Raw genomic sequence first — 27,014 nt, forward strand, 5'->3', positions numbered from 1 at the left:
AAAAAGGTCCATGTAAATATGCCTTGCATGACACTTTTACTGTTTATTTATATGTGCTGTACATATGTTGGAAAAAGAACATTTTTGTTTTATCCTTTTAAATTTTAAAGTTAAGGTAAAACTCCATATATATTTGGAGGTGCTCCTAATTAAAGGAGGCTGATACTAAGAAGAAGAAGACAAGGGAGGTGTTGATATAAAACTTTTTTTTATAAAAGGAATATATGTTTTAGTGAAACGGTTATGCGAAACTGGGTGGACAGCAAGAGTAGACACCGTTTCGTCACTTTTGGCAAACTATTTAACGTCATATTCTGCTTTGACTAAAATTGAAAATTTAAGCACAAATGAATCAAGAACAAATACTAGTTGCCATCGAAGCTACTTTGAAGATCAGGAATGTATAGTTGCAGTAGTAGTAGCCCATGTTGTCTTGAGCATTCTCAAGCCACTAACATTTGTTTTTCAAAAGTCGAACTGCAATATGGTTGAGGAATCAAATATTCCTTTGGAATTGTTGATGGAAAAGAGAACAGATGAACAGTTTTCAGAGCTTTATAGACGTAGTGCGACTAATGCGAATGCCATTGCAAGAGACCTTATGCCACGTAGGCGAGTTAATCGACAAGTCCGTAGAGAAAATGCAGCCACGGCCTCTAATGCAGAGCAGCACTGGAGAGTGCCTTTCCTTTTTTCGTATTTGGATCACGCCATTAGTTAAAAGTTGTGCTGGTTTCCTGATGAAGTAAAAAATCAAATGTATGGATTTACCTCATACCAAAGCATGTTAGCAAGCTTACACCGGATATTATTGGACCTCTGTATCAAGCATTCCAAGACGAGAAAATTTGAAAGGATTAAATGATGAAATTAAAATGTGGTTAAAAAACAATACCAATGCGAGATGAAGGAAGCCTTCATGTACCAATTATGCTGGCTGACAAAGACTTATATCCTAATATTTTTGTTATAATACAACTCCTCCGTACTCTGCGGGTCACATCGGTTTGTTGCGAGTGATATTTTGATGCATCTAAAAACCTTGGAACGAGCCAAAATGGGCGGCGATAAACTTTATGGCTTGCCATGCTCCATGTCCATAGAAATAACTTTAAAGTTGAAAGGGAACGTATGCTAATGAAATTCGATAGTTCTGGTCGCCAAAGAATCGGGAAGTTTTATATTATTAGATACTTATAAATAAAGATTAACTTCAAGATTGACATAGTTTTGTTGAAGCTATTTGTTGTAACTACTAGTGAGTGATAACACAGAGTTTCAGTTATTTTTTGTTGACCATTCCCTTAGTTTCCTGGAATTAAAACGCAAGTTTGAAGTCTATTACTTTTCCTTTGACCCTGGACAATATTTCACGGACCTAGTACTCTTCTCGAAGAAATTTTCAACAATACTTGATCACTCGTAATACTAAGACTAATAGAACAACAGCCATTTTGCTAGCTGCTACTTGATTTGCTTTTTTTTTACTATTTTTAATAGTTGAATGAAGAACCTTTAAAATTACTTTTTTCGTCAAATGCAAACAAAACAAACAAAAAACATATATCAGTACATACCTTTCTGCAAATTCTTTGTCGGATACTTATACAATTGATGGGTATCCCTTACATGTATAAATTTGATACTACTATGTCGATGTACTTAACCAATACAAACATATGTATTTTAATTTAATGATGCAATGGTGTTGAAGAAATAATATGTTGGAAATAGACATATCTTCATTTAAACTCCATAAAACAGCTGTTTTGTTGACATTTGATGACACATGCAATGAGTTTTGAAGTTTTTAAAATTTGCATCCTGCAGAGAAAAATCCGGCATTAGAAAATAAAATGTAAATTTGTATAATCAATGTCAAATTGAATTCTTTGATTGATGTCAGCTTAGGAATAAACGACACATGTTTATTCAAATAGACCTTATACACATCTCCAAATTAAAAAAATCTATTAAACAGACATTATTTACTGAAGTGAAGCGTTATTTTAGTACAAAATGTATATATCTTCAAGTTGATACGAAATTCCGGGGCTTGCGTTTCCTATCATGATTACTTTGATAGAGGGTTGCGGCTGGGATAATTAACATAAATTGACAGTATCTTTATTTTTTGCCAAAATAGTTTATATCGTGCTTTAAAAACAAATATGTTAAAAACAGAAAAGTACCATACTGGTTTTCATGTTACAAGATATGTAAAATGTTCATGTTTTGTAAGGATTACACACGAAACTAATATAATTTTGTTACAAAATTTAATTAGGTATACTAGTTAGTTTTATAATGATTTCAAAAAGAAAAAAGAAATCTATTTCCTGGTACATAAATAAATGCACAATTAAATCATCTTAGTTATCTCCCCTTCGAAACATTTTTCTTCAAATAATTGAGTCAATACGGTAAATTTCTATCTTGTGTAGAAAGACGTTACATCAATTATAAAATTATAAAGTCATCTAATTTTCGTCGTTTAAAGAAAAGTCCCCCATGTTTGTTGCATTCCTATCAGAAACTTTAATTTTCTCCCTCAAAGGAGCATTTGTCAAAACAACTTTACAATCGAATATGATAATATGATTTTTTTTTAAATCCGTTGGTGAGATAACATGCCAATGAAATATTCTTTAAAACAAAACGTTTATCACAAATTACTAGTAAACACATCTTAGACTTTCAATAATTAGCATTGGCTTATGCATCATTTCAACATGATAGTATAGTATACGTACGTCATTGTTCCAAACAAGTTCTTTGCAAGTTTTTCTATCGGTTGCTGAATGGTCAATTAGTTTATTAGTAATAAATGCTTTTCAATTGTAAAAGAAAGGACACCACCGAAGTGCTTTCTAGTCATCAAATAAAATTGTCGAAAGAAGAACATTAGTACATCTACGATCCACCAAAATCTCGAAGTTGAGTAGAAAATATAATATTAGTGTTGAGAAGTCAGCAAGAAGTTGTTAAAAACAAAACCAAACATAAATGCTAATATCAGACCCATTTGCATGATCTGATCAAATATGTATTCTGTTTTTCAGTTGGTTCATTAGAGGAGAGTATTGAATATTGGTTAATGATCAGAGAAGAGTATTGCATGCATATTAATTTGATTCGAGCGTCACTGATGAGTCTTGTGTAGACGAAACGCTCTTCTGGCGTACCAAATTATAAGCCTGTCATCAATACAAGAAATAGTTGAACGGTGTAAAAAGTACAAAACTGCTTTTCTTTTTATACGTCCTACAAAGCCACAGCTGACTCTCTACGAGTTTTACTCCAAGACGGGAGAAATTGATTGCGGCTATCGCTGAACTTATATTGATATATTTCATAAGGCTTGTTCATCCTTCAACACTACATCTGCTAGCAATTTTTAAAAAACATTATCTTTATTTACAATTATTTACAATGTACATTAATGAGTATATTTCGTTGTTATAATCATAAATGATCACAAATATAAAGTATCATGCTTATCACATTGACAATATTCATACATAAAAAGTAGCATATAATTTTTAGTGATCTTTCCACATTATTCTGTTGGTGGAGGTAATTTTGATATGTGCTGATATTTTTTTTTAAGTTACACATCAACATATTTTCAGTTTATAACTCTTCAAGTGTATTTGACTATGCTTAAGACACATTGTTTCAAGAGTTTACCATATATGTACCGTTCTTTTCGTTTTCAGTCACTTCGTTTTCACTAAAACTATAATTAGGGCTATCAAAATCCGGTTGTTCTGAGAAGTGCTCCTTGTCATAACCATTCATTTCACCAGGACTTTGTTTAAGTGTTCTTGATTCTATACGCCTGAAATGATTATACAAAAGTCATGTTAATATAACTACATGTTACCTTTCAGCAATTACACTTATCTTATTATCTATAAATGTCTTGATTGATTGCTAATTTGTTTGCATTCTTCTGGACAAGACAAAACAAGCTAATAGGTAGACTTGATGCAAAGTAGGTAAATCTGGGGGACAAGCATTTATACTGCCTCTGGAAAAGTGGATACGTTGTATAGGTGCGGACATTTTGCTTTGTAAAAAGCCCCCTTCGGACCCCCGAAAGATCTGTAACAGTTGAAAGATTTGTTTAACTTAGAAAGTGGCAATTTTCTTACACAATGCATCATATATAACGTCCGCACAGGTATTGTCTGTGTTCTATACATCCCGGACAGTAATGGCTTTACTGCTACAAAGGAGAAATCTAGTAATAACCACATTTTTATTCCACAGATTATTGAAACATCTACTTATCCATGTCATATATTGATCAGTTAAAATTTATGTCTTATTACATTTGTCAAAAATATATATTTGATATAAAAAATAAGGAGATGTATTATGATTGCAAAGGAGACAACTATCCAACCAAGTTCAAATGAAGTGGATGAACGCAATTATAGGCAACCGTAAGGCCTTCAAGATAGGGAAATACCCATACCGTATAGTCGGCTATGAAAGGCCCCGACATAAAAAATATGAAACAATTCAATTTAATTTATAACAAACAATTTACGAAAAACAAATATGACAGATATCAACCAACGACAACCACTGAACTACAAGCTCCTGACTTGGGACAGGCACATTTAGAATGTGGAGGGGTTAAACATGCTTGAAGGCGCCAAACCTCCTCCCGTGCGACAGTACAACATGATGATAAACTATCAAAATCAATTGAATAGGTTTATCTCATCAGATCGATACAAAGCGGGAAAACATCTAACAAAAACAAAGACTGGACGTGGCAGTGTATTTATACATCACCTCGCAATAAAAAAGACACAAAGTACAGATCTGAGAGTAATCGCAGTTACCGACAGATAGTTCAAAGCCAATAACAACTAAAAAGAAAATCATTTATATAAGACTAAAATATCAATCAGTTCACATCGAACATCTAATGGATTCAGTGTAAAGACGTCATTAACATGCCTGTACTGTGCTATATTTAAATAAAGCGTTCACATTGGGCTTAAATCGATCTAAAGTGAACCGATCTAGTTTAAATCGATCTAAATGTCCAAGTGTGAACGGGATCTAGCATATCAATAAGTACACATCCAACATCCAATGGATTTAGTGTAAAGACGTCATTAACAGTCAGAGAAAAACATGACCTTGTGCAAATGACCTTGCGCAATGACAAAATATAGGTATCGACAGATTGAGTACGTCAATGTTCATAATATACTGAGCTTGTTATCACCAGAGATATGTTACTGCACTTTGCAAGAGCCAAATTGATAAAATGAATTTACTGATTTATTCAAAACTGTTGTTTTAATTCTACATGGTCGTCATCGAGGTCGTCGTATATTTTATTTTACCTTAATCTCCTGTACAATATGATGAGGGATAGTAAAACAATTATTAACAGCAGTGCCACAGCTACACCTATGATGACGTAGATCCACGTTTTCTGAAAATAGAAAGAAAATGCAATGCAACTCTACAAACATAAACACTAAGATTCGAATCTTAGGCCTACGCAAGTGATAAAAGATTTTGCATCGTTTGTCAGTGTTGTTTTTAAGCTTTCGAAGTTCTTTTTTCGTCATTATTGGAATAAACTGGTATGTGAAAGCATAAGCACGTATATAAAAACTAATGTGTTAAACAAAGTCATGCATAGTACCGAAACTTCTGCTTCGTTTACTTATTGCAGAGGGTGGTAAAGGGTTATTTTCGTGCAACGTGATCGCCGTTTTTTATTTCACGTTCAACGTGTTTTTACTTTTTTATTTGACGTTCAGTCGTGCAAGACAGGTGCCTCGTTCAACGTGTTCTGCTTATTTAATTTTACGTGCATCGTGATTTTCAAATGCTTATTTTGCGTGCTCGGTATTTTTCAAATAAAATTCAAACACTTGGCAGGGATCGTCAAGAAATACTTTTTTAAAAGCCGTAAACCATTTATATCATAAATGTGTATACTAAATCGGGAATAACAAGTAAAACAGAGAGTTTATATATACAAGAATACAGTGACTCAGTCACAAAAGGTTCACATCAAAGTCTTTATTTTTCGTGCAACGTTCATGACAGAAATTATTTCACGTTCAACGTGAAATTATGTCTTATTTCACGTTTTTTCCGTGCAAGCACCCACCTTTACCACCCTCATTGCAGTCTTGGACAAATTCTTAATTTGAATGTATATATATTATGGCATCAGACCAGGAAAAACGTGTTTGTAAGTTGAATTTTTCGAAACACTACGGGTTTTCCACCCCAAACATAGATAGCATTAGCCATATTTTGCACATTTTGTCGAAATGTTTTGTTTTTTATGTTCTTCAACTTCGTTCTTGATTTTGCCTTACAACTGCTTTGGTTCGAGCGCCATTGATGAGATTTATATAAACGAGACTTGCATCTGGCGAACCAAATTATAAACCTGGTATCTTTGATGAGTTTTTACATACAAAATATTTCTATTTTGCTTCTTTTTTTTACCTTGAATACATTTGAATGTCATCGTATGCCCATGTCCCAATTAACAATAGTGTATGGTTTTAAACAAGATGATAACATTGTAATTCATTAAATAGTGAAGCCTAGTTAAATTAAATACTAGTTAAACAATTTTAGAATATTGTAAACTAAGTCTTGGTTATCATACTTATATCTTTGTATATTTAATGAGTTTGTCTAACTATATTAAACCTACCGATTCTTTTTCTTCATTGGCAGAAGGTTTCTGGACAAGTTGTTTCTCAACCACTTTCAAACCCGGTACTTGTTGTTGTAATTTTAATTGCATGCTTTGATAAGAAGGTTGGTCCAAGTCATCCTCATCCACATACCCTCCTCCTTGTAATCTTGGTGATATGTAATACTCGATCTTGGCTGCAGGTTTACTTTTATGAAAAAAATAGAACAATTATTTTCTTTCATAGAACCATTTGATTCTTTTATTCTTTCATTCCAAAATATCCATATGAAAAGAAACGTTTCCTGTATAGGTGACATTGAAAAGACGATACCAGTCGTAGGAAAAAAAAACTTGTATTAATAAAGAATAATTTGAAATGAGGACAAACTTTTGAAAGCAAAGGTTTTTTTAAAGTTTGTAATGACAAAGCTTTTTAAAAAGAAAAAAGACATAAAAATAAGGTGAAGTGGTATGATTGTCTATGAGACAACTATCTACCAATGTTCAAATTAAGTGGATGTAAGCAATTATAGGGAACCGTACAGCTTTCAACAATGAGAAAAACCCATACCGTATTGTCGGCTATAACAGGTCCCGACATGAATAATATGAAACTATTCAACTGAAAAAACTTCGTTTGAAAGTATGCTCCATTATTGAACGTTTGGTGTGGCCTTTTATTGTTGATTGATGTTGGGGTTTCAATGGCAAATATAAGATGTATTCCCCTCGCCGGCATATGTTTGGATGTTTACTGTCTCTTAAAATCTTAGATTTATTTAGGCTGAGACTTTGAATTATTTGATCTGTTGACTGTTTGTAACAATTTTACACATTTAAGAGCATTCACAAATTTTGTAAATGTAGGATCTTAAACTTCTAGTTTTTCAAGAAACGTGTGATGATTACTTCCCGTTGTGGTGCAAGTTATTTTGAAAAAGCTTTAAGTTGTTATCGATTTTTTGCTGTTGTGTTGGTCTTGCATTTTTATCATTGTATTGATAATTTTTTCCTTGGTGATTTTCTTTTTTTTATATTATCTTGAAAAATTTGGTTTTGATGTCTTCGACCTTTGTATTTACAAAATACCTACCCGTCATTTGTCTGAAATCCTTTATGGACATTCATAACTTTGGTGTTTATGTTGACCCCAAGACCTAGAAACAGTAAAACAAAAAGTTCCATTGTAAAAGAATAGAAATGGCAATATTTAGATAAAGGCTTCGGATGGAATATGTGCATATCAAATATTTTCCTGAACTTAGTTTAACTATAAAATAGATCCATCTGATCGAAAATGTATTTACTTTAAAATCATCAAAGTGGTTACAAGCTTTTACAAATGATAAGTTCAATCAGAATGCCATCTAGAACATTTTAAGCAATTACAGGGCGTTGCAATCAATTTTCCTCGTGTATAACAACCAGCTACATGTAATTTCAAATTAGATTAACCTGAAAAGTAAAATCACAAAAATACTGAACTCCGAGTTACATGTATCTGTGGATATTTTAATTTCAACGACTGACATTGTTTTAAACGGCCTTAAAAAGCATTAAAATAAAATTTACCAAATGCAAGGCTATTGATAAAAATATGTATGTTTTGGTTAATTTTTTTTTAAATGTAATCTTACAAATATCATGATGTTTTTATCATTACCTCTGTTTTCGGACGTCCATATAAGTTTTAAAATGTTTTGAATTTTGGTTTTATCAATCATGTCGATCTGTCCTGTAACCCTGATCTCTCGAAGTTTTCTAGCAATACAATCACAAGTAGAAATTCCTTTTGGAAGGTTATGCTTAGTAACATTTTGATTTGGTTCCTGTAATGCTGTGTTGGAAGAATCTGCATTCAAAACGGAAATAACATACTTCACTTTCGTCACTCTATGTCTGAAATTTTTTTTTAAAAAATACATTATAGAGTCTTAGATGCGAGAGTTGGCTAGAAATGACGATAAATACTGAAAAAGAGAGAGAAGCTACAAAATTGTCAATAAAAAATCATAGGTTCAAAGGCAGACATATTTCAACAATGTCTTCGAAGTTACATTTGCTTAGAAAGAGAATAAAAACACTAAAGATGCTATATCATCTGAGAAAGTTGAATATCTATGTTACAATTGAGTCTTTGTTTAAACTTACCCAGAATTCTCAGAAAAGTAATTTTTGTCCAACGGTTTAACTGTTAATCCCAAATCGCTGTTTTGTATCTCTACAAATTTAATTTAATTAACAAATGTCAGTAAACTCATTGGACGAACAAATAATTTTTTTTTCTTAATGAAACATGACTTTAACTTTTTTTATAGTTTGCTATAGGATAGAACGTTTTTTCAATGTGTAGATGTGTTCTTGGATGAAATCTCACAAAATTAATATTATAAAGTCCGTAGGAATGAAGCTTTGATATTTCATTCTCATACCTTTCGTTGATGTTCGTGTATGCATGCTAGAATTCACTAAATTACATTCCTATACGTGTCAATAAAAAAAAACCTAATTAGACGTAGCCAAAACTCTTTCCTCTTTTTCTGGATTGTGACATCACTCAATAAGACTAATCGCCGAATTTGCACTAACCATGAGCCACACGACAGGTTCCACGTGTAGCACAGTATTTACGTACCCTCCTGGTGCACCTGCTGAGATTATCCCGGTTTTTCATATTGCTCAGTCTTTGGTTTTCTATGTATTGTACTGTTGACCTTTCTAGAGTACCTGGTCTCGTCCCAGCTTTTGGTTATTGTTTTTGATGCTCAATCTTTAGTTTTCTGTGTAGTGTTAAATTGGTTGACAGTTGACTTTTCGTTTTTTTTAGTTTGTTTGGAGGTTTTGTCAGTTTTTCCTCGATTTATAGTTTATGTTTAACAACTGTCCCCCTTCTTTTGTCGCAGAAAAAGAATAGAAATTGGCAACAGAATTAAATAAATGAGTATATATATTATAACCTAGGCAATATCACAGTGACATGGTAAAAAAGGCATTTGCATGCAATTTGGATTACGAGTTCTGTTGGCTACCTTTTCGCTTGCATTGAAAAAGAAGTTTGTACAGGTATAAATCATTTATCAGTAACAGGAAAAAATGAAATAGACCAATCTCTTTATCAAGAATACTGTTAATCGTATATACGCTTGCAATTATAGACATTTCTTACCTGAATTGAAGTTTTTCCATGCCGAAATAATAGCATTATTGACATTATTTAGTTGGCCTGCTGGCACCTCTCCTTCAAGATTTATTTCGAAAATTTTCTGTGTTTCATTTAGGACTATAGATTTATTTGAGGCAGATAGCTCATTTATAATTGAATCTAATCTTCCTGCCAAGTTTGGATTAGGCCACTGTTTTTTACTGTCATTAAATGGTTCAGAATACCACACTCTTGTTACTGGAATCCTTAAATATTACAAATATTGGAGTTATATTTTTTCTCGGCTAATTTTACAGTCCATTATAATAAAGAGAAACTCTCTTCATATAAATCGAAAACATTTACCGATTTACCCTTTTCTTTTTTTTTCTTCTTCTTTAAATACAAAGAGAACTTGAAGGAATAGATTAGATAAATATAATTATTCCTTTGTATATGTCTAGATTTAAACCAAACATTAAATCATGGTGTCGATAAATTGAAACTGTTGTTCTATTGGGGTTCCATTTTTAGAATCCTAAGTAGTAACAAAGTATAATTACTTATATGTTTAATTCCCTTTTGGTTCTATAGTTCTTCACATGTTTCTCTTTTTATACTTCCATAATTTCGTTTTGAGCGTTCCTTATGAAGGTAAATGCAGAAATGCGACTCGGACGCATTAAATTCATATATATATTATTTTTTTATTTTTTTATTTTATTATACGTAAATGTATAACTTACCCATTTGATGTTAAGTAATTGTTTTTGACCATATTGAGATCATCAACTATAAATACAAACAGTAATATGGACAAATATTGATTATTATGATAGAAAACAATATATAAATGAGGAAAACATATTTTAAAGAGTTTAAGAAGAAATTACTTTTAGTATATATTGTACATATGACGAACCGAAATACATTTGGTACCGTATCTGTCAATTGACTTTTTTATGTGAAAGTTGTCTTCTCAAAGAAGCGACATTATATTCGTAAAGGGGTTATAGTTTAGCACCCATAGTTAAATAATCTTGAAGAAACTAACCGTTTACAATAAATTAATAATGCGCCTATCTTAAAAAGAAATGTATGCATCCTTCTCTTTTCACTTTACGATCATCGAAATAACTTTAAGTTGTTTAAGTTTTCAAACAGATATTTTTATTAGATTGATTTTCGATTATATGCAGAGAAATATCATACACACACCTGCTCTTGTATGTCGTGCAGCAGCATTATTTAAAATGAGAGTCCGTCTTACAGATTCCATATCTCTTAGCTTTATTCTTCCTTCTAAATCAACGTACTGCCGTCTGCTAGAAGCACAACTGGAAGCGCATTCTTGAAGGTTTTTGTGAACGTCTGCTAGACCATTGTCGTTTATAAGACTCCCATTCAGAATCGGAAAGTAAATGACATCGGATTTTCTGTAATAGTTAATTTGTTAATTGAAAATAGGTTTAAGGCATATGCAAATGGTCTTCTTAAAAGAAAATGTACGTTTGTATTTTCATCCAATTACTAAGTATAAACAGCTTCTTTGTCATACATTTCTTAGTATATATAATTGTTTCGCAATACACATTATAAGTGAATGGATTTTGAACTATTGTAACGGAAGTTTTGATCTGAACTCAAAATAACAAGACTTAACGTGCCTGTCCCAACTCAGGATTCTGTAATTGAGTGGTTGGTTTTTGCTGTTTCTCATATTTGTTTTCGTATATTGTTTTGCATAGTTTGTTCTTGTGTTGTGGTGTTATATCACTGTCCTAGGTAAGGGGAAGTGTTGGCGCATTCAAACATGTTTAACCCCGCCACATTCTATATATGCCTGTCCTAAGTCAGGAACATTTAGTTCAGTGGTTGTCGTATTTGTATTTCGTAATTGTTTGGTTATAAATTAGGCCGTTAGTTTTCTCAATTGAATTATTTCATATATTTCATATCGGGTCCTTTTATAGCCAACTATACGGTATGTGTTTTCTGATTGTTGAAGGCCGTACGGTTGCCTATAATTGCTTGCATCCACTTAATTTGAACTTTGGTGGTTAGTTGTCTCATTGGCAATCATACCAAATCTTTTATTTTCATTATAAAAGAGGAGTGAGGGTTCTTTATTCCTGTCTTCTTTAATTAAATCCATTTATTAATTTATTTTACCAATTACTCTCTCTCTCCCTCTCGAATAATATTATCAATGCAAAATATATTTGTTTTGGCAATTTCTCATCAGCTTCTTTTTGTTTATTTGCTTACCCAGAGTCTAATGTTTCTTCTAATGAAGCCACCTCAACATCTAACTTGCAACCACTGGAACATGTATTACTATCTGAAAAAAATAGGTGTCCTGACTTTGCTTAAAGTAATTAAAAATGTTATAAAGCATTATATCTTACATTTTATAAGCTCATTAGCACTTCGTACGATAAGTAAAATTTATTTTTCTTTGGCTGGTTTTCGTGAAAGTATAACGTCATGTTTAGAGCTCCCATGATATAAACTGTTGCTTTTGATAATATGAGAAAATTCATAATTATAACAAGGAACGAGCTGTCATATTGACAGCAAACTGGATTTTCTGTATTTTGAAAGTTGCTTTCAGGCTTTGTTTACCTGCCACATTCTCTGCCTACTTTCCAATCCACCAAGGACCATCAACACCCGAAACGGTAAAAGTGAAAATCGGCAATATTAAAGTTGACCTTCATTTTGTCATCACTAACAATGTATTATAATTTGAAAACCATTGGTTAAAGCGTTCATAAGTTATTGAACGGACACGACATAAAGTGCCATTTTCCAATATTCCAAAGAACATAACTGCTAAACGGTAGAATGGAAAATCGTCAATATCGAACTTGACCTCCATTTTGTCATTAGTATCAACATATTAAAATATGAAAATCATTGGTCTGAATTGTTCATTTTGGAGTTATAGTACTTGATTATAAAAAAATTGGACCGACATTTCTTTTTCATTGTATGATACTCTCATAACGCCGTCACCGAATGGCTTGCAATTTAATCTCAAAACGATGTCACCGAATGGCTTGCAATTTAATCTCATGACGATGTCACCGAATGGCTTGCAATTTAATCTCATAACGCTGTCACCGAATGGCTTGCAATTTAATCTCATGACGATGTCACCGAATGGCTTGCAATTTAATCTCATAACGATGTCACCGAATGGCTACCAATTTAATCTCATGACGATGTCAGAATCCATCAACATCATATTTTATTTAAGTTATAATTTCTGATTTTTGGTTATGAGATTAATTCTTCTTTTATTTCATGAACGAATGGCAACGGGCCTATCATCGAAAAATTCGAAATTGCTAATCAAAAGATACAAACCTTTCAAAGAAGACATATAATTCGATTTGAGTTGCTGCTTCACGTCATCCAGTTTAATATTTTTCGCGGGTTTATTTATTGTTACCCGAACTCCCTGTGTGTAGTGGTAGAGAGGTTGAATGAACACTGTAGCTAGATGTTGTTGTGGTCCTTTTTTACCACATTTCTGGAACTCGTCGTTAATTACAGATGCAGATGGTGGTGTATGACTCTTAGGGGTGATCAATGACCCCCGAGAGCTTGCGAGGTACTGGATCTTTGTAATTCTAGTCCTGAAAAGGAAAGATTGTATCTTGATAGGCTTTTGTGTTGAAACTGTTAAAAATGTCTTTTAGCTACTGGTAAATATAACAAAGTAATTAAAAAGAGATATCATGTCAAGACCAGTTCGTTTTAACAACCAATGTACAAGTCAGTGATTGTATAACTGTTCGATAATAAGCAAAGACGACACAAAATTGAAATTTCATATCAGAATTGTGTTTTTGTCATAGCTGCATATTTTAAAACTTTATCAAATGTGTGAATTTTTAAAACCAACTATTCTGGACTAGCATTGAAATAAATTTATACATACCCGTATTTGCCAATCATTTGCAAAGAGTTAGCAATTAGAATGTCTACATCTTTTGTATCTGAAAAGAACCAAACGTTGCAATAAAGCATCAGGAAAGCAAAATTGAGTGAGTAATAAAATGCAATCTGTTATGTTCGATTTTTTTTTTATTGTTTATCTTAGAATTTTAAAAGTTCAATAAGAGATTGAACCGTGATAATATATGACAATAGTTGGAAAAGAAAATGTAAATTATCGAAAATATATGCGTGTTTGCTGCTGTTTTACAACAACTTAAATACTGTGACCAGAAGACAAGTACCAAATACAAGACGGTTCGATATAAGTATGCATAATGAGTTATATAAACAAAAGCTAATTTCAATATACAAAGCTTGTTGTTTAAAATGTTAATGCACTGTCGAAATAAACGCAGAGATGAAGCTCAATCTTAAAATCTCGTTCAAAATTTTATCATATGGATGTTCAGTCCCGTTATTGTTACTATGATACTATGTCGTTTTACCTACACGTGCTGTTTTCTTGTGTACTATGATACTATGTCGTTTTACCTACACGTGCCGTTTTCTTGTATACTATGATACTATGTCGTTTGACCTACACGTGCTGTTTTCTTGTGTACTATGATATTATGTCGTTTTACCTACACGTGCTGTTTTTTTGTGTACTATGATACTACGTCGTTTTACCTACACGTGCTGGTTTCTTGTGTTCTTTGATACTATGTTGTTTTACCTACACGTGCTGTTTTCTTGTGTACTATGATACTATGTCGTTTTACCTACACGTGCCGTTTTCTTGTATACTATGATACTATGTCGTTTGACCTACACGTGCTGTTTTCTTGTGTACTATGATATTATGTCGTTTTACCTACACGTGCTGTTTTCTTGTGTACTATGATACTACGTCGTTTTACCTACACGTGCTGGTTTCTTGTGTTCTTTGATACTATGTTGTTTTACCTACACGTGCTGTTTTCTTGTGTACTATGATACTATGTCGTTTTACCTACACGTGCTGTTTTCTTGTGTACTATGATATATGTCGTTTTACCTACACGTGCTGTTTTATTGTGTACTTTGATACTATGTCGTCTTACCTCCACGCGCTGTTTTCCATGATTCCTTCAGCTTATCTTTTATGTTTTGTAGATTATCTTGGTATACATAACCGATAAGATCTATATCATATAATGCTTCATTCAAACTAACCAACGAATCTGTACTAGATGGGGTTAATGGTCCATTAGTTTGTAGCAATGGTTTGCTTTTAAATTCGTTCTTTAGGTTTTTCAAAAATTTGTCGTTAGTTCCGTTGAAACACTCATCGGCATGAAACTGTATTTTTGATGCCTGTTGTCTGAAATTAATTCATGAATTATAGGTATCAGAAAAGTGGAAGATAGATAAATTTCATTATAATATTTGAATAATGTAATGGGATGTGACGCTTATTTAGAGACAACATAGAATTTATAGGTTTAACTGCATTAAATTCGAATTTGGTATTGGGATAGTGACCATGGCCTGTTGTAACGTAAATTTTATTTCTGCTTTCACAAAAAGTCATTAGTCAAATTCTCTGTGGATAGCGTTTCATCCTATGCAAATACAAATATATTTTGTTCATCTTATTTTTGTTCAGAATATGCATGTAATATTCACCAAATAGTCATAAATCAATTAATCAAAGGGGAACATGTCTCAAGAATCAAGATTATGCTTGAATTAGGCAAATGTTTCTTGTGTTTAGTTAAATTACCAGAATTCTATTCAGACAGGTTTGCGAATGACACATTCACACACGATTCGGTGTAGAAAAAGGTCGAATTCGCACAATATTCGCTTTGGACCAATTTAACCAAATTATATATCAAAGTTTTATCTAAATTGAGAATATTACAACTTTTATCATTTCCTTAAAATAGAAGAAAAAACCACAAAAATTGTATACTTACAAATTTATACTGATCATTTGTTCAACGCTTGTAATTGTGATGTTCGGAAAACAATTTCCATCACCTAAAATATATAGAAATGAACACTTTGAACCTATTAGGAGTTTTGTATCTGATTTTTTTTTTCTTCTCTTGAGTGGCAGTATTCAGACAACAAGTATTGCTATTTTAGCTAGCTTCGTGTAGTAGCGAGCACATTTTGATCATGCTTTACAAATGTGTCGTCCTTGTTAAAGTAAGTGGTCTTCTCGTTTGTAACATGACTGTGCAGGTCTTTTATTGTGTGTTTGACTTTTAAGACATTTGGTCTTTATAAGCAAACCAAGGAAGTTTGCACGAAAGCTGGTTTAACTCCACTTTAAGGGCATACGATACAGTTACAGGGGAGGTAATGACGTTGCTAACGTAAAATGTTATTTTCGCGACGTCAAACTGTGACATATTGGGAAAAGATGCATTTTTCGACTGTTTTTTATGATTTGAACTGATTTAACTTGAAAACGAGTACATGGACCACTCTTTTTTTAAAATGGCATTAGGTTTGATTACGTATGAAGATTAATTGAACCAATTTTAATGAAAAAGTCAACGATGAATTTTTGTCATATTTGATAAATATACCGCAAAAAAATGCCGCTTTTTTCCTAAAATCCTGAAACTTTGTTAAAAATTAATTATTTTCAAAGAATTGTTGTACATATTAAGAGCATATTTATGTAAAGAAGATTTTCATCATGTTTTTACAAAAATCCGCTTGTGTTTATCTGTTGAAATAAAAAAGTTAGGTGTGTCTATCCAAAGGATAGAAATGTTCAAAAAACCGAAATTTTGAGTAAATGATAACATTTTAAAGATAAATAAGAAGTTGTAAATTAAGATAAGTGTATAAGGAAGTGGTTTCAGACGGCACAAACGTTTTGAAGTCAAATTATGCTATACAAATCATATTTCTCTAAACTATTTAAACTGGGATAGAGTAGAACAAAGCCAGCAAACAAGCAAACCATAACATTTTGCCATCATTAAAAAAGTTTTAAGTGCCAATCTTCCTAAGAATCAGGCAGTGGTGAAAACATGACAAACAAAAACCCACTCAAATTGACATTAATCTATGTTCAAATTGTATAATGGTGCACTAATATAACATTCGTTTCCTTTTCCTGTTCTGGTAATTCAAGACATAATTTGGTTGAAATGCACTCGAAATTAATAATTAAAGGGAGCTAATTCTGTAATTTGCTATCATTCTAACCAAAAGTTATCTAACAAAGACTGACACTTAAGAAATGACAGGAAAGAACCTAAAATGTATATTATACTACATAATATGTATACATTGAAGTTTCTCGTGCATCACTTTTTGACGGATGCAAAATAATATTATGAAATAAATGCAGTTTTCTTTTTTTTTTATCAACACTCCATGCATTCCTGTATAAAACTTATATACACTCAAGGAAAACAAAAACAATTTAATGAAATAGAATAGAGGCATAAAAGTCGAATAACCTAAATATTTGTTCAAAGATATGTTATCTAATCTAATAAAACCATATGAATGCCATGCAGTTGTGAAAAGTGACTCCTAGTATATAACACATAGTTCAGAGGGTATTGAGTAAATTGTTACTTTTCGAGAAAAATGGTAGACCGTGTAGAATTAATCTGTTATTATTGTTTTTATCAATTGTTGATTTTTGTACATTCCAGTTTTTAATTGTTACTACAAAAGGACTGAGCCATGTGCTAGAGTATAATATTTCCACGTAGTAACCAATCAAAAACGTTCATTTCAAACTAAAATACAACAATCTTAAGTAGAACGCGCCTCTGTAACGTGTCCATTCAAGTTTATGTAAGTAATATTCTAAAGGAATTCGAGTGTCTTAAATTGACAAAACATAATGTAAAACCCATTTTACACCTTCACAAGGAACGTTCAAAGACAAATGACAATCAATGTTTACATGTATTACCTGATTTACTGCCTGCCTTGTTTAAGTGTGATTGCAGTATTGGAATTTCCTCTGGCTTAACTGTTCCGTTCAAAAAAAATGTGTAGTCTGTATTAGGTGTAGCAGTTGTTGCCACTTTGACCATTGATGTTGGTTCTGTTGTTGCTGTAGTCGACTTCATCGTTGATTTCATTGTTGGAGTTGTAGATATTGTTGTAGGTTTAATGGTTGGTGTAGTTTTTGATGTTGTTGGTTTTGTTGTTTGTCTTGGTATTGGTGTTATAGTTTGTCTTGTTGTTGGCAATGTAGTTGACTCTGTTGTGAGTGAAGTAGTTGACTCTGTTGAAGGGGAAGTTGTTGACTCTGTTGTAGGTGAAGTTGTTGACTTAGTAGTGGGTAAAGTTGTTGACTCTGTAGTGGTTGAAGGAGTTGACTCGATAGTAGGTGTAGTAGATGACTCCGTAGTAGTTGAAATAGTTGTCTCCGTAGATGAAGTAGTCGACTCCGTAGTAGGTGAAGTAGTTGACTCCGTAGTAGGTGAAGTAGATGACTCCGTAGATGAAGTAGTCGACTCCGTTGTAGGTGAAGTAGTTGACTCCGTAGTAGGTGAAGTAGTTGACTCCGTAGTAGGTGAAGTAGTCGACTCCGTAGTAGGTGAAGTAGTTGACTCCGTAGTAGGTGAAGTAGTTGACTCCGTAGTAGGTGAAGTAGATGACTCCGTAGTAGGTGAAGTAGATGACTCCGTAGTAGGTGAAGTAGATGTTGAAGCCGTTGTGGTAGTCGGGGTTGTAGTTAGTGTTGTTGTTGACTTTGCAGTTTGTTTTGTAGTCAGTATCGTAGTTGGTGTGGTGGTTACTTGTGTGCTTGACACTGTACTTGGCGTTGCTGTTGATATTGAACTTGTTCTGGTACTAGGTTTTGTACTTTGTGTCGTGATTACTGTTGGTGTTGTTTTGAATACAAAAGGGCAAAAATATGCCTTATCTGCAACACAGTAGCACAATCCTGGACCTGTAACAATTATACATTCTTCAGTCGAGTCACATTTAGTTTCAATACATAATCCAACTTCCTGTTTTATCGTTGAAAATGCCAATGTTGATGGAGTTGGTGTAGAGGTTTGCATAGTTGATATTTTAGTCGTCGATGATGTACTGGTTGTAGATGGTGTCGTTGATGGTGTCATCGTTGGCGTTGTTGATTGTATTGTTGTTGGTGTTGAAGTTCGTATAGTGGTTGGCTTCGTCGTCGGTGTAGTTGTTGTTGGTGTAGTGGTTGTTGTTGATGTAGTTGTTGGTTTAGTGGTTGTTGTTGTTGGTGTTGGTGTAGTGGTTGTTGTTGATGATGTAGTTGTTGGTGTTGGCGTAGTTGTTGTTATTGTTGTTGGTTTAGTGGTTGTTGTTGGTGTAGTGGTTGTTGTTGGTGTAGTGGATGAAATTGTCGTCGGTGAAGTGGTTGATTTTGTTGGTTTTGTAGTGGAAATTGTTGTAGAAGTTGACGATGAATTAGGCGATAACGTTGGTTTAAGTACATATGGACAGAAGTATGCTTTATCAATTAAACAATAACATAGTCCAGGAACAGTGGCATTGATGCATTTCTTATTTTGGTCACATTTTGTTTCAGAACAAAATCCTACTTCTTGATTATTTGTGGACAATTGGGGAGGGGTGGCTTTCCTTCTTGTTGTTTGTTGAACTGTTGTTGAAGCTATGATGGTTGTTACTTTTGTTGTAGGTTTGGTTGTGGTTTGGGATGATGATATAATGGTTGTCTCTTGTGTTGTAGATGATTCTGTCGTTGATGGTTGTCTTGTAGTTGGACAATGGCAGTGGTGGCCTTTGTTCATTTGATGACACGTGCAGCCTAGAGGGCATGGGTTTTCTGAGCATTTCAGTTGTTCAGTTTCACAATATTTACCTGTGTAGCCATCTCGACAACAACAAGAACTGTTAAAGCAATGACCATCATTTTTACATGTCAAACTTGGAGGACATGCTTTGTCAAGGTAGTTTGGAATGTCACGGTTAGTACAGTTCTGACCTGACCATCCAGAACGACATATTTTATGTCCGGTTGTAGGATCACAATAATAATGTCCATTTGCGCAATCATCAAATTCTTTACAGAATTTTCGACAATCGGGGCCATAATAATATTCTCGACATGTACTCACAACATTTGGGTCTACTAAAGGAACGGAGCAATCTTTTCCAGTGTATCCATTATTACATATACAAACGGCACCAAAAATGTCGTGCATACATGTCCCATTCAAACATGGCGGACAGTCACGTGGTTTGGGGGTCGTTGTAGATTGTGTAGAATCTATTTCACATAGTCTTCCATTGTATCCCGTTACACATGTACATGTGAAAGTACCAATACGGTCATTACATATTCCATTATGTTGGCAAGGTTCCGTTAGACATTCTAATATTTCACTCTGACAAAGAACTCCAGTGTAACCATTTGGACAAGAACATTTGTCTCCAATACATGTTCCATTTTTATGACATTCACTACTTTTACAGGATAAAAACGAATCGTTGAAAATAGATCCTAATGAGTATTGTTCCAGTGAGACTAATGTCAACTGCAAAGGGGAGATAAGATATTATATTATTTGTATACTAACATTCAATCAGTTTACACGAAAACAAAATATGACAACTATAATATGAAACTACATGTACAATGGAATATATTTTCCGTTCCATAAAACCTAGTTGCAGTGGAGTTCTATCCTCAAATCAAAAACATTGCATAGCCACACCTCTTCTTGGAGCTTACATCGATAGTTAAAAATGTAATTTAATGTGACCTTACTCTCAAAGGTATGATGCGACAAACCTTTTTGTTTTTATAACCCCTTATCTCCAACAGCTTTTAGAGCGAATTTTCGAGATCAAGAAAGATCGAGTAGATAAAATAATGTTGTAATTTTTTTGAAATGTGTGGTTCTAAAAAAAAATTCCTTTATCCCTTTACTCCTTCCCCCCTCCCCCTAAATTTTCCCTTCGAAACTTGTGTTCTTATATAACTCAGTAATTTATAGCTCTGTGAGCTAGATACCAAACATAAAAGAGTGTTATAAATCACAAAAGTCATGATTATTTATGACTTGGAAGCATTCCAGGCATTCATTCGGTAATTTTCAAAGAATGTTAGCAGTCACTGTAACCAAGCTCAAAGAACCTAATTTACAAAAAAACAAATCACATTTTCTTTCACTCTAATATCGGTGACTGTCATTCCTAGAGGATTTTTTTCCAAACAGACTAGTCCTGAACAGTCCAGGAAAACGCGACATTGTACAATTCTCCAAGTAAATTAATGTGTAGAATTCTAAATGTAGTAATGAAAATAACTGAAAAATTTGTGTTTCACAAAGTACTTAAGACAATTTAATATGTTTGACTGTTTCAGCGCCGTAAAATTATCAACGGGCAGTAAGACTGAGTGTTTAACTGAAATCTGTGAAGCCATTAACACATTGAATATTTTATGAATGAAAATATATTCTCCGTTCTTATGTTGCATTAATACAATGTCCGTAATATCACCTAAAGTGGTATTGTTTATCGCAAGTTTTACCATTTTAATGGTCAAGTTTGGCATGACTTTATCTTAATTATAAACTGGCCTATGTCTAAAGATTTACACCACTGAATATTCTTTTCATTTAAGTCATTATTTCCTTCATACTTCCTTTGTTCACGGAAAGAAAATATTGTTGTAAATTGAAAGTGCAAAAAACTATGAAATTTTAAACGAAAGAGTATTTTTCTTAAAAACCAAAAAGAAATAAAATCATAAACTTATCATTTATAAAAGTAAGACAAAAATGATTTCATAGGACTGAGACATAATATATGACAAGCTTTAGAAACAGATTTTTTTTCTACTATAACTTAAAATTCAATAATTTGACCATTTTATCTATTTACTATTTCTAATTTGATTCATTAAAGAATAGATTTATTCCTACATTATCAAGTCATACCTGTATGAAAAGGATGTAGAGTGAAAATATCCTCGACATCTCGGTCTTAATTTACTAAACTCAAATGTTTGACTGTCGTGATTTCAACTATAATCTGTGGCACATTTTAAATATTAAATATTATTCCACTCCTTATTATTCATACTTTATAATTTTGATATGGATTATGGTATCTATTTCACCTGTAGAAAACGCCCAGGGAAGGAGTTATGAAGTTATCTGAGTTACGTTCGGGCTCACGTCAACAAGGCTTTACATTGTACAAAGTTTGTCGCAAACAATGGACAAACGTTGCTGAGAATTGAAAACATCTCATTGCAATTCCGTGTATATTTATTTAGTCATTGATTAATATATGAGGTATGCTTACTTTCATTTGTAATTTAAAGGTTATTTTGTTATCTATTAGGTAGGGATATTTCTAAATAAGCTAGGGTTGGGGTAGTGTATTTTTAATCCCGTTTATAAGTAGATTGCAAAGTGATGTAATTCAGTAGAAAGCTGGTAGCTACTCAGCTGTCTAACATTGGCTGTAAGTTAATTCGATAAACGGATATCTGCATGTTAATTTTGTTTTCTATTCAAAGGAAAGACATTTAGAAGTATTATAACAGAAACTAATAGTTTTCAATTGAATTGTTTTAATTTAAACTTGAAGTTGTTCTGACTTGTTCACTTGTTCGGACTTGTTCGCTTGTTCTGACTTGTTCGGTTGTTCTGATTTGTTAGATTGTTGATGTATAATTGTTATTCTATTTTACAGTATTTAAAAATCCAATAAAAGAAACAAAATATGACGATTATGCTAAAAATATAAATTTTAGACATTCACTATTTTTGTTTATGTGATAGAAAAGTGTAAAACAGGATAGGAAGTGCAACAATGAAATTATGTAATAAAAATATTAGAAAATTCCAATGGAATCCATTAAAGGAAAAATGTCTTGAAGGGCGGCTGCTTTTTCATTTGTGTATACCAAAAACATCTTTTATTCATATTTAAAATGCTGAAGTTGGAAAAATTCTATTACACACTAATGACCATAATACTAGAAATGATAAATACGTCTTGTGTCATGGAAACCTTGAACATGTTGCGGGATTTTGGAGAAAAAATTGAACATACAAACATGTTTAACCCCACCACATTATTTATGTGCCTTTCCCAAGTCAGGAACCTGTAGTTCAGTGATTGTCGTTCGTCATGTCGGTCATATTTCTTTTTTCGTCAATTGCTTTGTGATAAATTAAGTCATTTATTTTCTAGCTGGAATTGCTTCTCATTTTTTTTCATATTTGGGCCATTTATATCCGACTATACGGTATGGGTTTTTCTCGTTGTTGAAGTACGCACTGTGACCTATAATTGCTTATATCCACTTCATTTTAACTCTGATGGATAGTTTTCTCATTGACAATCATACCACATCTCTTTATTTTATATACTAACGATTCATTTACTCAATGGTGTAAAAGAGAAAAAGACACATCTGTAATAAGCACAAAAATGGATTTTGCTAGTTCATTGACTGATTATTTTATTGTCGTTTTGCTGAACTTCCAGTTGCAAATAGTTCAGGCATATTCAGGACGAGATCATATTACTAATCATTATAGAATGAAGACACGAGTCATGGGAATTAACGACACATTCCTATTGGAATGTATGCATGCCTATTAAACGACTCTAGCGGGGGAGTCGTAACCGTCATTCAAAGAAAACTTGGAACAAGTTATGTTCCCTAGGAACCATCGGACGCTCACATGTTTATACCAGAAACACTGATCAGTCTTGCTGCTGGTGGATTATCAATCACGTACCGAAGTTTCCATCCAGCTTTGTCAATGGCAGGATTTATAATATACATTTTAATTGCAAACTATAAGGTTATATATTATATGATTTTGCTTAAATTAACGTTGCAACTCTTTGAGATGAAGTCATGTCCATTCTGTTTTTGATGGTTCAAAACATGTCATATATCTGGCTTTACTCTTTTTACACGTGGTGTTTGCACTATTGACGGTATCTTGTATTTACTTCAACTGGAAGGGTACCGTTAGTTCAGGACTGTCAGTCTGTGCGGTAAACATCCGCCAAGTAACCAATGAGTGTTTCGGTACAGCCGTGAGTAAATTGTAAATTGTCCATTAATTATAGGTCAATAATTAAACAAAAGTTTTTTTCCAAAATTTCATAGTTGACGCCCAATTTCTATTTATGTATTTAAATGGAATGTTAAATTGCACTGTTTACATCATAAACAGTACATATTTTTGCCAAACTACCTTTTAATCGTGTTTGAACAGTTTGTATTCATACCTTCTAAAGATTTATACATGTATTTTATGCAAAGATTTTGTAATCTGTATTTTTTACCACCATTTCAAACGTTTTTAATTGTTGACTATTTAAATAATTTGAATTGCATTGCATTGTTTTGTCACCTGCTCGGAATTCTAAAAAAAAAACAGTGACAGCCTAATTGATGATTTTATTCACCATTGAAATTCTTTTTGAGCTATGCCAATTGACTTGCATTCCCAAAATAAAGGCTTGTTATGGATACCTCGAAAAAGGTATATAATTGTACTCCGTCAAAACTGGAAGAAAATACCAAAGTTTTATTTCTATATCAATAGCGTAAGTCGAAAAAAGATAACTAGAACACACCATTGCCAAAAGATAACTAGAACACACCATTGCCAAAAGAAAAAAGAAAAACAACAGTCAACAAAATACTTCACGGTATTGTGAGATTGAACAACAAAAATTTCAACCGAAAAATCGAGTTGACCTTATGTGCTTTGAAAGCGTACGTAAATCTTGCTCCACTAGTGGCATACATGTATAAACAGAATTTAGCAACAGGTTTGAACTCACACTCTGGCCCTCAGAATTAATATAGGTCGAATACCTAAATGTTAATCTTTTTAAGTCATTATTCTACATAGCTTTGTTTTGAATATATACCCATCAAGAAAGATATAAGCGACATTTATTCCTTGAATCAAAAGTAAATCCTACTTCTGTCAATTCACTCCTACAAATTTGTCAAATGTTTATACAGTGGACTTAATTAATTGTAAATTTCGAGATTAATATTAAGTCCATTTTATCAAAGATATAAGATAAGATAGTTGGACGGTATTTACTTATAGTATTTGATTAAGCGACAATCGTGATAGTCTTTATTTTTGTTTGACGGATAATTTAAATGAATATTGGAAAAAAAGAAATGTAAAGTTTTCTAGCATTCATCCTTTTCAAGAAATTATACAATATAAAATTAAGGAAAGCTAAAGGTAGTATATATACTTTGTTTCTACATATAAGCGTTTTAAACCATCACATGATTATTGGGAAAACAAACGTTTATAACGGGGGAAAAGGGGGGGGGGGGGGGGGGGGGGGTAATAAGAAAATGAAAGGTGAACATACAAGCTCTATGAGTTATTAAGATTTACTACATGTAAAAAAATAGTGAAATTCGTTCTTATATCGTCATCTACTCAGAAACCTAAATGGTCGATGTTTTTTCTTCAAATGATATGCTTTGAGGAATGTAGTTTTGTTTCAATAACTTAAAATGTTTATGTAGACATTGAATTCTTATTTTGATATACATGTGTACAAACCATTTCTATATTTCTCACAAAACTCCATTGAACTAACCATTCTCTAAAAAGTAATTTGGTTATCCAAGAATAATTTTTCAGTCGTTAAAAGTTAATTAGGAAGCGACATATCAATTTCGTTTTGATGAAATGAGAATTAGAAGAAAATCCTGAGAACGTTTTAAGACGATTTTATATACAATCTTTATAAATTCTCATCTACCTTAAAGAGTTTGCATTCTGTCATAAGTCAAAGAATAGAGGAGAAACATGAGTTTTCTGTCAATTTTCCTTTAGTGTTAAACTTAGGGAAAATCGCAAACTCTCGAATCTAAAATAGGTCTTGAAAGCTTAAAGGTTACTAGCTTCTAAAATGTATTATGAAATACTGGTTGAGACACAAGAATTTAAGCTTGAAATATGCTCAAGCAGCATACTTACTTCGTGCATTATTTATGGCATTGCAGTATACAATCTACCGTGAATAACTGTCGTCAATATTAGAGTTCAGAACGGAATGCTTCCAACAACAGACCGGGTGCTTTGAACACTTTCAGTAAGTGATACCATTCTTTGTTACGGTATTTTTAGTATTGCTTTACCTGTACTTGTATTTGTTCTCTATTATGTCGTTTTTTAAGAGGTAAGTGCTTTTTCTGGGCTTATTTTTACTGTTAGTTCTTCTATGAACCTTTATCAACCAATTGCTCGAGGTTCAAAACGTAGAAATATTTGTGCATGTTCAAAATAGTTTTAATTCTACAACATGTTCATACTGCCGTTCCAAGTAAAACTTTTGTCCTTCGGTATGGAATTTTGTGTGAATGACAGTTTTTTTTTATAGTCCCTGTTCAATATACCTGCAACATCTTTTTCAATACCTCTTCCGATCAAGTTCTAGAGGACAAAGGACAATATTTAACTATGCTCTTTAGATATCTTTTTAACTTTTTGTTTGTTGTTGTTTTGAATTTTTACTTTTGTTTGGTTGCACGTTTCATTCATATATTCTTAACATTTGAATCAGTTTCTTTTTTTAATGTAGTACCGCCCTAGTGATATTTAATGTTTAGTGATGGAAGTATGGGTGGCATAGATACGAAACATTACTTATGTCACCTTACTCCTACCAATTTGTCAAGTGTTTATATAGTGGACGGGATAATTTGTAAATGTCGGAATCAATTTTAAGTCCATTAGATATCATACCCAAACATACCATATGTGTCATTTTCTCTTCAGTATTAAACATTCCACGGAAGCTATTTACACAGATTAGTCATAAAACGGACGTTTTAATTTCTATTTCGTTTCTAATTTAGAAACAGTCTCCGGGACAAGTTTGCACTTCCGCTGAGTGCAAAAGTTGTCACCTTAATTTTTGGAGTTAAGTCAAAATGAAGTTGATAACTTGGTTGGTATTGGTTCCCTGATATTTGTCCTAAAAAATTTTGGCTCTAGCACCACTGTTGAAAAAGTTATGCCCCTTTTTTCAACAATTTCCTCAGAGGAAAAGTAGTTTTCCTCAAGGGAAATCAAATTTCCCTGAAGGAAAAAGATTTTTCCTTAAGGGAAATTGTATTTTCCTCAAGGGAAAAAGATTTCCCTTAGGGAATTTGCTGCATTAATATTTCCTTTGAGGAAATTCTATTTCCTGTGAGGAAATTCTATTTCCTCTGAGGAA

At 32.8% G+C, this 27,014-nt stretch overlaps 1 protein-coding gene across 1 annotated transcript; it reads right to left on the minus strand.

Annotated features, from left to right (window-relative positions):
- Positions 1 to 2,298: 2,298 nt before the first annotated feature.
- LOC127738101 (uncharacterized) lies at positions 2,299 to 26,582 on the minus strand. Its single transcript, XM_052249212.1, has 16 exons — positions 26,550 to 26,582; positions 17,728 to 20,302; positions 15,752 to 15,815; positions 14,894 to 15,153; positions 13,792 to 13,849; positions 13,215 to 13,486; positions 12,111 to 12,183; positions 11,061 to 11,278; positions 10,589 to 10,634; positions 9,867 to 10,108; positions 8,852 to 8,921; positions 8,364 to 8,599; positions 7,794 to 7,857; positions 6,716 to 6,905; positions 5,373 to 5,464; positions 2,299 to 3,841 (listed from the first exon to the last, which is right to left on the minus strand). The coding sequence occupies exons 1-16, from the start codon at positions 26,580 to 26,582 to the stop codon at positions 3,679 to 3,681; spliced, it is 4,656 nt and encodes a 1,551-aa protein (XP_052105172.1). The 3' UTR covers positions 2,299 to 3,678.
- Between the last annotated feature and the right edge of the window lie 432 nt (positions 26,583 to 27,014).

The sequence above is a fragment of the Mytilus californianus genome, unplaced genomic scaffold, assembly GCF_021869535.1.
Source record: "Mytilus californianus isolate M0D057914Y unplaced genomic scaffold, xbMytCali1.0.p SCAF_1, whole genome shotgun sequence".
NCBI classification, from domain to species: Eukaryota; Metazoa; Mollusca; class Bivalvia; order Mytilida; family Mytilidae; genus Mytilus; species Mytilus californianus.

Excerpts from the sequence above, each read along its gene's own strand:
- LOC127738101 (XM_052249212.1), bottom strand. The coding sequence starts at position 26,582 with ATGTTTAATACTGAAGAGAAAATGACACATATG. Across the intron at positions 15,816-17,727 it reads CAAGGCAGGCAGTAAATCAG|GTGATGGAAATTGTTTTCCG; the intron begins GTAATACATGTA and ends TATATATTTTAG. Across the intron at positions 12,184-13,214 it reads TTATATGTCTTCTTTGAAAG|ATAGTAATACATGTTCCAGT; the intron begins GTTTGTATCTTT and ends TATTTTTTTCAG.